This window comes from Rhamphochromis longiceps, linkage group LG9 (genome assembly GCF_057381845.1).
Source record: "Rhamphochromis longiceps isolate RC_006_pf linkage group LG9, R_longiceps_female_GT1.1, whole genome shotgun sequence".
Taxonomy (NCBI): domain Eukaryota; kingdom Metazoa; phylum Chordata; class Actinopteri; order Cichliformes; family Cichlidae; genus Rhamphochromis; species Rhamphochromis longiceps.
Window position 1 is genome coordinate 35,114,706 of NC_140565.1, and position 13,520 is coordinate 35,128,225.

Here is a 13,520-nt window from a genome sequence, read left to right on the forward strand (position 1 = left end):
CAACTTTCACCACGCTCATATTTATAATCATACGGTTCTTGGAGTGAGTGCATACACTCATGAAGTTTAGTAACTTCAGGTCACTGCAACAAGCCCAGGTACAGTTTACCGACGGATGGGTGCAGGACCTTGAAATGCACCGTGTAGAACGAAAGACCATCGTACGTATCATAAGTTTACCAGTCTCACAAATCTTCTTCATAAATACACATTCGTTAACCGTTTATTAATAGGACCTTTGAGCTCAATGGTAATTAATTAGTAGTGGAAATAATTTCTGGTTCATCACAGAAATGTAGCAGTGACAATAATACTGTATGCTGTAATCGTACTGGGCAATTAGTGATACAAAACAACTGTTTTATCCTGTGTATAAAAGTAAATGTTTTTGTCAATGTACCATAATAACAGAAGCGAAACGCAATATTGTGTCAGGACAATTCACTATTTATGCACAATAAACAAAGGAGCATAGCGCGACAATTTCTGTTCAGCGCCAGACTTGCTTGTAACCTATATCACCAATTATGTTAAGAAAAATGACGCATTAACTACAACAGCAGACTGACCTTTGTGTAAATGCTTGGAGCAGACTAACCTGTGAGCTGGAGGGTTCTGGGACGTTATATTTGATCTTTGAATGGCTGCAATCCAGGCCATCCGTCGCGTCTTTGTTACTTCGGAAACATGGCTCGAACAATTTCTCTTCAACGACGTAATCCGATAACAACCGATCTCTTTACCCGTCGGCTTCCCGTGGCTGTCATGCGACCGGCTATTGCAGTTAATAATACAACAGCTTCTTGCCATTTTTTGTGTTTCTTTTTATCGCTGTATAACTGATTTCAATTGAAAGCCTGCGTGCGCTAGTACCGCTTGCCACGAGTTCCCAGAATTCTTTGCGGTTTTACCCCTGAGTGACGTCACATTTTCAATCTCTATAAGAATGTGTTCTTTGACTGATTAAATAATGGTTACACTGACTCACTGCTCCACCTTCTGGTACAAACTGGTATTACATGGAAGTACAGCCCAGCACCAGTTTATCTTGAGTTTCTTTTTTCTGGACACAAAGTCACAGCGGTTGTTGTTGCCTCAGAAAAAAAGTTAGATTTGGGGAAAAAAGCAAGAAGTTAAAATGAAATGTAAAAAAAATAATGTTTCTATGCACATCTGCAGTTTAGAAACATGTCAGTTTGGTAATATAAAATAAAATGTATTCCTATAACTTTTATATCCTAAGAGAACAAAGATTAAAATGTAACAGGGATAACATTTTAGAATATTAAAATCCCTCAAAGGAAAAAAAAACTTGATGTGCACATCTATACTTGCAACTTCCTAAATAACATCCAGGATTATTCACTGCAGGTCCAGAAATCAGAGCTACCTCATCAGATCCAAGTGTGACATCAGCTGCACTCTCTACAGGAGATTCCAGCTGAACTCTGTGGAGCCTGATCTCAAGGTTTTTAAGTCTGACCCTGAAACCAGAAGAGGATCTTTCTGTCTCTTCAGATCCATTGTGATCCAGTGATCACAGTCCTGCATGATCACGCTGATGTTTGCACAGAGCAGATAATGAAGTGAATGTTTTTGCACATTGGTAACAGTGAAACAGTTTATTTACAGCGTGGGATCATTTGTGTTTGGAGTATGAACTGAGATTCATGAAGCTTTTGTCACACTGGTCACAGCTGAAGTTCCCTTTAACGTGTGTACGTTCATGAAGGTTACGATTACTTGATTGTGAAAAGCTCTTGTCACAGTGTCTGCACTTGTATGGTTTCTCTCCTGTGTGGACTCGTTTATGCTTTCTAAGGTCACATGCAGTGGTGAAGGATGACCCACACTGGTCACAGAGGTGCTTTTTAACCCCACTGTGACAGAGTTCATGTATTTTTAATTCACTCGGTGTGGGGAAGCCTTTCCCACATTCTTTGCAGTAGTTCATTTTATCTCCAGTGTGTCTACGCTGATGTAATTTTAGGCACCGCTGCTGATTGAAAGTTTTTCCACAAAGGTCACAACGAAACGCTTTCCCACCACCACAGTGCTCACAGGGTTGAGAACTGGATCCATCTGTGTCGCTCTGCTTCTAAACAAAGACACAAACACAGTGTAAGTCGGGGAATTCCTTCAACATTTTTGCAAGAATTAATAAATAGCACATTAGAATTGATGAACTGCCCAGCACTGCCGTTATATGCAGTATAATCCCTAACAGGCAAACAGTTTATTTTCTAGAATTTTTCAAAACAGTTTCCTGTTCGTCATTTCCTTGTTTTCTTTCTGTCCTGTCAATTAAGGTCAAAATAAATAAACGAGGAAAATACATACCTCACAGTAACTGCACTTGTAGAGTTTCTTTCTGGTGTGGATCTGTTGGTGTTTTTTCAGGAACCGTAGAGTTGTAAAAGCCTTATTACACAGGTCACATTTATAAGGTCTCTCCATAGTGTGTGTAAACAGGTGGTGGTGCAATTCTGTGTCTGTTGCGCACTTTTTGCCGCATTGATCACAGTAGTAATCACCATGTAGAGTGTGAGTGGGTAGTTGTATATTTTGGTATCCTAACTGGCTGAAAGTTTTTCCACACATGTCACAGTCCTCCACCTTAATTCCAGGGTGGGTAACTTGATACATCGTTGAGCTGCTACACTGAGTGAAAACTCTGCCGCACTGATCGCAGCTGAGCGCTTTAACTTTGCAGTGTATGAGTTGGTGTGTTTTTAAGTGTTCAGGCTTAGTAAAAGATTTTCCACACAAGTCACAGCTAAATTGTCTCTCTTCAGTGTGGATGAGTTGATGACATTTCAGGTTAGACTGCCCAATAAACTCCTTCCCACACTCGTCACAGCTGTATGTTTCCTCCGCCTTATTTCTGTGAAGTTTGTCGGCCTCTTGAGAGCACTGACTTCTCTCTCCATGTTGGTCCTGCAGTGACGGAGATACAGAGGCCGTGAGTGAAATGCAGTCCTCAAACAAACTGAACCTCCCTCCATTAACACTTTTGAAGATGCCAACTGCCACTAGAATTTTAGATGATTCCCTAAAATATTTAAATACAGAAACAGTGACTAGATCAAAAGAAAGAGGACAATATGTCTGTGAAGGCTCTCAATCATCCAGGTCATCGTAGTCAAAGGAGCTTGCAAAGAAAAGCGTCTGGACTTCTTTAAGTTTCCTTGAAGACGTTTCACCTCTCATCCGAGAAGCTTCTTCAGTTCTAAGAGTAACTGGTGGAGAGTCCCAGATTTTAAGCCCTATGGGAGTGTTCCCATGGACGCTGTATTGATACTCTATGTAATCACACCTTCACCAAAACCTTGGCTGGTTGTGACCCATGACCTTTTACGATTAGGTAGAGGATCAAAAGGGTGTCCATGGATCTGATTTCACTTTTATCTAACATATATATATTCCACATGGCAGTACCTTTGTCTTCTTACATGAAGATAATAGAGTTAATGATTTGTCCGTCTAAAGCAATGGTTCCCAAACTTTTTTTTTGCTAGGCCCCCCTTTGTTTGACAACACAAATCTTCACAAAAAACAAACAAAAAAAAAAAAAAAAAAAAAAACACATCCTCCAACCACACACACATATTTTGTTTTCAAACTTCATTCATGACTTTCTACAATGGCAGATAGAGACAAAATACTGTTAATCTGACTATCTTCAGGTTTTACACACTCACACATAAACACGCAGTTACTGTCCCTCCGTGTAGAAAGGCAGAAGCGTCACTGTGTAATTATCTTACATGTAGTTGTTTTCAACATAGTTATCAATACATTTTTCAAAAATGCCTCTCTGTGCAAAATGGGTTCAAAACATAAACAACTGTGGGATCCTGTTTGTCCGTGATTTGGACAGGGGGAACAATGATGAAAAAATATTGCCGTAAACAGTTTATTTTGCAACACCACTAAACAAACGATAGTGTAAAATGTTCTTGAAACTCTCAATTTACCTGTCATGAATGAAGACCAGAATAAACAACTAGCCTCTGAAATAATGGTAAAGGAGTTAGAAAATGCCATGAGAAACCTGAAAGCTAATAAATCGCCAGGAAGTCATGAGTTCACATCTGAATTCTACAGGGAGTGCAGAATTATTAGGCAAATTGTATTTTTGAGGAATAATTTTATTATTGAACAACAACCATGTTCTCAATGAACCCAAAAAACTCATTAATATCAAAGCTGAATGTTTTTGGAAGTAGTTTTTAGTTAGTTTTTAGTTTTAGCTATTTTAGGGGGATATCTGTGTGTGCAGGTGACTATTACTGTGCATAATTATTAGGCAACTTAACAAAAAACAAATATATACCCATTTCAATTATTTATTTTTACCAGTGAAACCAATATAACATCTCCACATTCACAAATATACATTTCTGACATTCAAAAACAAAACAAAAACAAATCAGCGACCAATATAGCCACCTTTCTTTGCAAGGACACTCAAAAGCCTGCCATCCATGGATTCTGTCAGTGTTTTGATCTGTTCACCATCAACATTGCGTGCAGCAGCAACCACAGCCTCCCAGACACTGTTCAGAGAGGTGTACTGTTTTCCCTCCTTGTAAATCTCACATTTGATGATGGACCACAGGTTCTCAATGGGGTTCAGATCAGGTGAACAAGGAGGCCATGTCATCAGTTTGTCTTCTTTTATACCCTTTCTTGCCAGCCACGCTGTGGAGTACTTGGACGCGTGTGATGGAGCATTGTCCTGCATGAAAATCATGTTTTTCTTGAAGGATGCAGACTTCTTCCTGTACCACTGCTTGAAGAAGGTGTCTTCCAGAAACTGGCAGTAGGACTGGGAGTTGAGCTTGACTCCATCCTCAACCCGAAAAGGCCCCACAAGCTCATCTTTGATGATACCAGCCCAAACCAGTACTCCACCTCCACCTTGCTGGCGTCTGAGTCGGACTGGAGCTCTCTGCCCTTTACCAATCCAGCCACGGGCCCATCCATCTGGCCCATCAAGACTCACTCTCATTTCATCAGTCCATAAAACCTTAGAAAAACCAGTCTTGAGATATTTCTTGGCCCAGTCTTGACGTTTCAGCTTGTGTGTCTTGTTCAGTGGTGGTCGTCTTTCAGCCTTTCTTACCTTGGCCATGTCTCTGAGTATTGCACACCTTGTGCTTTTGGGCACTCCAGTGATGTTGCAGCTCTGAAATATGGCCAAACTGGTGGCAAGTGGCATCTTGGCAGCTGCACGCTTGACTTTTCTCAGTTCATGGGCAGTTATTTTGCGCCTTGGTTTTTCCACACGCTTCTTGCGACCCTGTTGACTATTTTGAATGAAACGCTTGATTGTTCGATGATCACGCTTCAGAAGCTTTGCAATTTTGAGACTGCTGCATCCCTCTGCAAGATATCTCACTATTTTTGACTTTTCTGAGCCTGTCGAGTCCTTCTTTTGACCCATTTTGCCAAAGGAAAGGACGTTGCCTAATAATTATGCACACCTGATATAGGGTGTTGATGTCATTAGACCACACCCCTTCTCATTACAGAGATGCACATCACCTAATATGCTTAATTGGTAGTAGGCTTTCGAGCCTATAAAGCTTGGAGTAAGACAACATGCATGAAGAGGATGATGTGGACAAAATACTCATTTGCCTAATAATTCTGCACTCCCTGTATGAAGCATTCAAAGAGGATCTTATTCCTATACTGACAAAAACATGCAATCTTCGCCTTCGCTGAGAGCCAAAAGAAGTTTGGCTCTCAGCGAAGGCGGTCGCACTTTCCTCCTCTCCTGCCCTTATCTTCCCTGCTTTGCTTCTTATGTCCTTGTCTTGTCTTGTGTTTTTACTTTTCCTGGAACACTCTCTCACAGTCTGTTTCTAAACCTAAAAGAGGAATTATGGATTTGATCAACTGGTCTCTGAATGCAATTGACACCCCTTTCTCAACGAGAAGTCTGGGCTTGGGTGAGCCTGAGTGCTGAAGATATCTACCTATTTGGAACCATGGTAACAGGGTTCTGGCTGATCGGAGCTGGCTTGGCCCTGACTTATCGAAGAATTAAGAAAGCGGAACCGGCTGTTGAAACCCCCACAAGGCTGCCCGCTGGGATTGGAACGATGGGAGAGGCGTGAGTTTCTCAAAATGGGCTGATTGAGTGCAGCACGGATAAGATCTTGGAGAGGCTACGGCTGCTGTGAATACTTGAATAAGATCCCTGACTGCAGACTGGATACATCTCGGAAGGGCTAGCCCGGAATAACATCTCTGGGCGCAAATTGGATGACATCTCGGGGAGGCACACTGCCGTGGGTTCTCAGAATCGGCTCCTTGAGCACAAGAAATGACAACATCACAGAACGCAAGTATGGCGAAGCTCGCGGCTCTCCAACGGGAGATTGAGAGACCAGTGTTGGACTGTAGAACTGCTTTGAAATTCATATGAGCTGTTCGCACTAAAGTAAAAAGCTCCATTACTTCATGCGGAGACTCCTTTGGCGCCAGCGGCAAGGCTGGAGCCGAACAACAACACCCTGATAATGACTGTGTTTAGTCTGTTCCTTCCCGTTCCATGCAAGGCCACCTGGGTTGGCTGGAAGACTGGCAGGGAGAAGGACACTGTCTCAGCTGAACTCTGGACACACACACACACACACACACATATACACTGATGTGCACACACTGATCCCCCCCTCCCTTTCCAAACGCCTTCGATGCTTGTCCCCTCCCGGGGAAGATGGCGGTCGACTGGACCAGCGCAGATGCTGCAGGACCGGATGCGCTGTCTACACCGGCTCTCTCTCACCCTTTACCCGCCCCTGTTGCTTGTCTTGTGTTTCTATGGTGTATTGATAGTCTTGTGCTTTTGTGCTGAGGTGTTTTTTCTGTTATCAAACTGTTCTCCCACTAGGAGCTCAGTCTGAGTGGAGTTTTTTTTCTCCTCCTCTTACCTCATGTTATGTATTTTCGTTGTTTTTTCCTATCAGCCTACCTTTCTGACGTGTCTCCCCAATATGATGTTTGTGTAAAGTTGGTCAGAAGGTTCCTTTGTAAGTGCGCATGCGCCATTAGCGTGCTGCCTGCTGTAACCCTAATTTCCTTCGGGATTAATAAAGTATTCTGATTCTGATTCAATTGGGCACTTGAAAAGACACAAATCCCACCTACCTGGAAAGAAGCAATTATATCTCTCATACCGAAGAAGGCCAAGGATAAGAAAGAATGTGGGTCCTAAGGCCAATTTCTGTACTTTATGTAGCTTACTGTATCTATACATCCATTGTGACAAAACGAATGGAAAAAATACTACTAACCTGATACATAATGATCAAGCTGTCTTTATACATAAACGTCAAAGCCAGGGTAACGCAAGACGCACTTTACACATAATGAACTAAATACAACAACATGCAGTTTATTTAAAAACTTATACGGCATATGCTTTCCTATAAGTTACATGGCTGATTTTAACCCTGTATTGCCTAATCGAATCCTAGATAATTTGACTACTTAATTTCTTCCAGTTGCCTTTCTTTGCCCCACTATTTCCTGTACACTGTCTTTCCTTTGACCCATGTGTCCCACTTGTACTGACACTTCTTTTTCTTGCCTTTCTCAATTTTATGCCGATGACATCCAGCTGTGCACGTCTTTAAAGGCTCATCAGATAAATGAGCTTCTAGCCTAGTTGAGGGAATAGTGACGGGCTCTCCAGTAATTGCTTTGTTTTAAACTCTTGCAAGTCTGAGTGTAATGTCTTGTAAAGTAATGCACAGGAATGTGAGATGTGAGAACCACAATGAAAATAACATTACAGAAGAAAATTGTGTATTGGAAAATTTCTTATATTAAGAATTGTGGCTTTAATATAAAACTGATTAACAGAACATGTGTTTCATCTTTACAAGTCTTGTTGCTTGAATTTCAGTAATGCATGTAGGAACAAGGCTAAATCTGGTGCCAGTTATAATGCTAATCACACAGCAGCAGCTGATAAAGTCCACACAGTTTCTTCCTCACCTTTTGTGTTGAATCCATCGTGACTGAGCTGAGTCCAAGTGGCTGAAAATGTTCCTCTGCTGCTCAGCGGTGATCAGCTGGGACACAAAACAGATCTTTATTAGGATTCCACTAGAGCTGCAGCGATTCATCAAGTAACTTGTTCATAAAAAAAAATTGCTTCCATGACTACTTTAACACTGTGGCTCTCAGTTGTCGACATGTAAGCGCTTCGTTGCGGAAATTTAGTGCATTAAATTAAACAAGTCACACTGCTGGAGCGCTGTACAAGCAGGATACTTCATTCACTGGCAGTCTCCTACATGCCTTCACTTCTGCTACATGCAGGGGTCCGCGGGGTTAACATAAGGGCATAACATATGCATAGGACAAGGAAGGGTGTATGTTAGCATACAATGAAAAAATTCTTCTACAGTTTCGTGACTGTTTTACTCATATTTGTGACTAAATACAGACATGCAATGAAACAGATCTACTAGCACATGATAATAAAATTTTACATTAAACCCATGCAGTCCCCACTTTTGAAATAAAGTTTGCAGATGAATTGTTAACTTGGTTTGATAGTGTTTAAATCAGGAGGCTTGCTGAAGGCTGACAACAGCAGCCCTACATTATATGACCGTGATGCCTTTGAACATCAGGGGTGAATCTAAAGGGGGGCGTGGGGTGCATTACACCACATTTGTTTCAGGACTTTAGTAGTGTTAGTATAATTGTATTAAATAATTGCATATTAAAAAAAAGTAAAAATATACACTACTGGTCAGTAATTCCTACAAGTGTTTCAACTTTTCTGGATCATTTCCAGCCCCCTGTGTCTGCATAAAAGCAGTGTTGGAACACACTGTGGTACCATACCCCCATGAGCACCAGCTGAACAGTATTTTACTGCAGAAAGTAGTGTGTTGCAACAAAAATTCCAAGAACAGGGAATCAACAATGGAAGAGAGACAGACCAAGATAAGACTTCAAGCCTTGAGCTAAGAGAAGTACTGCTGGGCCATGAAGCACCGCCATCATTCTCCTAGTTATTAATAATCTCTGGTTCTCTGTCACAGCATGTCTTTGTCATGTCTTTCTCAGTTCCTCACACCAACAGGTCTCTGCAGAAGGCTGCCCCTCTCTGAGCTTGGTTTGCTGGAGATTTCTTCTTGTTAAAAGGGAGTTTTTCCTTTCCACTGTCACCAATGCACTTGCTCATAGGGGTCATCCGGTGTAGGGTCTTTATCTCATAATATAAAACACCTTGAGGCAACTGTTGTTGTGATTTGGTGCTACATAAATAAAATCAAATTGAACGGAACTTCTTCATTCAGCTGAAAATCTTCTGTAAACAAAGTAAAATCAAACCCAACATTCAATCCACAACATGATTAAAAACATTCCTCTTCTCCCAAATCAAGAGCTGCACATTAACTAACCACCACAATATATTTGTCTTATTATACTCTATGCTTTTAAATATTCTGCTCTCAAAGGAGGCGGATGCATCTTTCACCCTCTCCTTATCTTCCCTGCTGCTGCTTCTATATCCTTGTCCGGTCTCGTCTGACTCTAACCCTGAGAGCCTCTCATTCTTGCTCTTGTTCTCTAAAACCTAAAGAAGAAGAACTGTGGATTTGATCAACTGGTCCCTTAATGCAATTGACAATGTATTCTCGATGAGAAGCCTGGGTTCGGGAGAGCCCGAGTGTCCTGGAGGGACGTTCCCTGCCGCATACATGATGGACGGTTGGCAAAAGTGGCACGTTGTGTGCCTAGCAGGACTGTCTATTGAGGACATTGAAGACATCTACCCGTTCAGAACCATGATAACAGGGCTCTTGCTGATTGGAGCTGGCTTGGCCCTGGTTTATCTGAAATGGAAGAAAGCGGTGACTGCTGTTCAAAACCCCACAAGGCTTGCCACTTTGACCGGAAATGTGGGAAGAGCTGTGAGTGATCAGTCTGTTCTTACTGAACCCAAGATGGGAAAGAGCTTGGAGGAGCTGATGAATCTTAAACGGCAGATACACCTGAAGACCAGTGATGGACGCTAAGAACAACTGTAAAATTGATGCAACCTGTTTGTTCTAAAACAACATATCCATCATTTGTCATGTGGCCACCCCACCACTCCCGACAGCGCCAGCTGAATGCTTGAAGGCCGAGGCTGACAATGCTTGAAGGTTGACGCCAACGAGAACAACAATTCTTCCACGAGATACGATAACGGGAACGAACTGACTCTCCTGCCCGATCCCTCAAGGCCACCCGCGTAGGCTGGGGACTGTTGATCGTCACCTAACAGGCGAAAGGACACTTTCTCAGGCTGAACTCAAGACACACATCCCGACACGCTCGCACACATTTACAATGATACTGATAAGCCCTCACCATCACCCTCCCTTCCTCGAATCCAACACCTCCTCCCATCAGATGTGGACAGCGGCTCATCAGGACGTGCGGTCGCAAGATTGCAGCATCCCAGATGCAGCTGTGTACATTGGCATACCCCCCATGCTGCTTGTGTTGTGTTTCATAGTGTTATGGTGTGATGATATCTGTGCTTTTAAGTGCTGGAGTTTCTGTCTTCTCCTCATGCTGAGTGCTTTTGGGGAAGTAGGGGCAGAAATTCTTTTTTTCTCCTGATCTGCCCTTCTGTGTTACACATTTCATTATTTTTGCTACCTAGCCTGACCTGTCTCCCCAATATGAAGTTTGTGTATTGTATGAACGGTCGGCAAGGTTTGTCATCTCAGTTGCAGGAAACTGCAACCAACAAACAAAGGCATCCATTCATCAATTAACATTGTTTGCTTTCATCTCTGTTTCGTTAGATTTTGGTAACATCTTCCTGTTCATCACTTTACAGCAGCCACACTCACTACAATGAGACTTTGTAGGAGTTCAGTTCCTCTCATGTGCTCATCCACAGCAGCTGGACATTAAACTTTATTGTAATCCCACAAAGGAAAAATTCACTTGTTGCAGCGGCACAATGGAAAGGAAGGAAAGAGGAACTTGAGATGTATGAGAAAACAATAAAACAAAATACATGAATGATATACATGATGATACATGAAAATGAATGAAGAAGAAAAATTAGCTGTGTTTATGCAGGTGTTCAGCCTCATTAACAGCTGCTTTCTAAACAGGAAGCAAGTTCATGTGAGCTTTGGTCTCACTCTGAGAGTACACAGATCTGCCAGTAGGGTGGTCTAAAAGATGTTTCTACACTGCACATGATTTAGAGATACATAAATATTTCTATCCGGAGTACAAACCACTTCATGTCAAATCTAACGTTGTTAAGTGACTTTTCCAACAGTCTGTTGATTTACTCCTGAGGCTGACCTAACAGCACAGGCTTATTGTCTGAGAAAAGCTGCCGATGAGCCAAAAAAACCTTCAACTCTGAAAAGTCAGCAAAGAATAAGAGAGAGAGAGCTGGCATCAAGGTTAGAGACACTATCTCACAGGAACAAAAGAGAGAGAACACCAGAGGGATTTGCTGCTTATCTCTTTAGAAAACGGGTCCAGGGCCACATGTTCACCTGGACAATAAAGTTTATTGTGACCCTGATACTGCAGCAGATCGCTCTGATTTCCTGTTATCACTTCAAATAGAAACGAGGCTGTAGAGGTTTGGTGCAGGCAGAAAAACAGCTGCAGGGACAATGAAAAGACTTTTCTGCTCCAACTTCTCCCAGCATGCTGAGCTAATGATTAGTTGGTGTTTTTCTCCAAACACTCTCTCACTCTTCTCTCAACGTGTTCACAATAAACTGTGAACAGACACCGAGGAGAGCAGCAGAAGACCTCATTCAGGAGCTAAACTCAACATGAACTGAACTCACAGTAAAGTTAGCTCGGTGCTTACCTTTAGATGAGCCCACAAACCGAGAGAAACTCCGCGATGAAGCCGGAACTCTTTCCAAACACAGGAAACAGATCAGGGAGCAGAGACCCACGTGGTTCACGCTGATCGCAGCTACGATCCAGGAGACAAGGGTGGGCAGATCGATGCAGATATCAGGACGTTGGTAGTGGTTTATGATCGATGCTTTAGTTTGTTTCTCTCCTCTAAGTTCAACGCTTTACTCCCGTTTCACGTAAAAACACCTCTCTCTGCTCGACTCCTCTCCTGCACACACGCACACTCTTTGCTGCTCTGCTGTGATTCGTTACTGTGATCACGTGACTGACAGACAGCGAGAAAGAGAAGCGTCTTATGAAGATCTCGAAAAGTTGATTCTGTTCATCTGGACGTAGCGTTTTTAGTGGGAGAAACGTTGATTGATCAACTCTCTGTGAATGGTACTCATGGCCATTGATCATTGGGCTTTGATCAGTGGATCAATGGTCATGAGAATTTGCATAATCATGATTAAGGAACTGACCTCCCAGCCCATTTGTTCCTTCAGTGGGCTGGTTTCAGTCATTATGTAAATGTACTGATTACTGGGGAAACCTGCAGTCAGCTGAGACTGAAGAAGTCACTTGGATGATGATGAAACATTTCTCCCACTGAAAACACTACGTCCAGATGAACAGAATCAACTGTTGGAGATGTAATTGATCATACCGAGGTATGATCAATTACGATTATTAATAGTGCCGTCAGCATTAACACATTAACTTTAAGTGCATTTAAAACACGGCAGGGCATGGTGCTTCCTGCCAGAGAGCAGCAAGTCCCCCTCCCGAGAACCCTCAATGTCTACATGCATTTAAAATTGATAGGCAGGCACCGGCACCAGAGGTGAGCACCCTGGTGACACACCTGCACCCCAAGGCCCTGCGTGTGTGGGTGTGTGTGGTGGAGCGGGAAGAGGGAGGCAGTTGGGGATTCAATTCCAATTTTGACCTCCAAGCAATGAAGGCCAAAGCTCGGCAGCTACAGCGTAGATACAAGAAATCTGGTTTAACTGTTGATGCAGAAATCTACAAATACCATGTACTTCAGTATAAAGACTCCATCAACAAGGCCAAACAAAGTTTCTACTCAGGTATTATCAGTTCTTATGAGGGTAACACAAGGATGTTGTTTTCAGTTCTCAACAAACAAATTCAACCCCCCCAACGCTTCACTTCTGAAACCTGTAGCTCCTTGATGCTGTTCTGGACTACAAAAATCAATAACATCCACCAGCAACCCAGTTCAAATGTTGTGTCTACCCCCTCTCCAGAACCTTTTCTCTATTTTGAGCTGTTTTCCACTTTTCATTTCCCTGATTTATCTGATATTTCTGAGTTTATATGTAGATCAAAGCCTGCCACGTGTCATCTTGACCCTATGCCTACAGTGCTTGTGAAATCTTGCCTCTCTTCCTTACTCCCACTCATCTCTGCTATCGTCCACTCTTCACTCACCACCGGTATCTTTCCCTCCGTATTCAAGATTGCTTCAGTCACTCCCATACTGACAAAACCTTCTTTAGATCCTAACAACTTTCTAATCCACCCTTCATCTCTAAAATACTTCATTCACACCTGGTTAACAATAACATCTACAGGAGATT

The 13,520-nt window shown here is 42.4% G+C and overlaps 1 protein-coding gene across 2 annotated transcripts; it reads right to left on the minus strand.

Annotated features, from left to right (window-relative positions):
• Nucleotides 1-408: 408 nt before the first annotated feature.
• LOC146662769 (uncharacterized) lies at nucleotides 409-12,160 on the minus strand. Of its 2 annotated transcripts, none has more exons than XM_085419400.1 (4): nucleotides 11,879-12,160; nucleotides 8,014-8,090; nucleotides 2,341-2,937; nucleotides 409-2,095 (listed from the first exon to the last, which is right to left on the minus strand). In XM_085419400.1, the coding sequence occupies exons 2-4, from the start codon at nucleotides 8,029-8,031 to the stop codon at nucleotides 1,640-1,642; spliced, it is 1,071 nt and encodes a 356-aa protein (XP_085275526.1). In that variant the 5' UTR covers nucleotides 8,032-8,090; nucleotides 11,879-12,160; the 3' UTR covers nucleotides 409-1,639. The 2 variants fall into 2 exon arrangements, with proteins under 2 accessions (XP_085275526.1, XP_085275525.1); XM_085419399.1 differs by having other exon boundaries at nucleotides 410-2,098.
• Between the last annotated feature and the right edge of the window lie 1,360 nt (nucleotides 12,161-13,520).

Bases quoted from the DNA above. Each gene is read 5' to 3' on its own strand.
- LOC146662769 (XM_085419399.1), bottom strand. The intron at 2,099-2,340 runs GTATGTATTTTC...GTCTTTGTTTAG, and splicing joins ACAAGTGCAGTTACTGTGAG to AAGCAGAGCGACACAGATGG.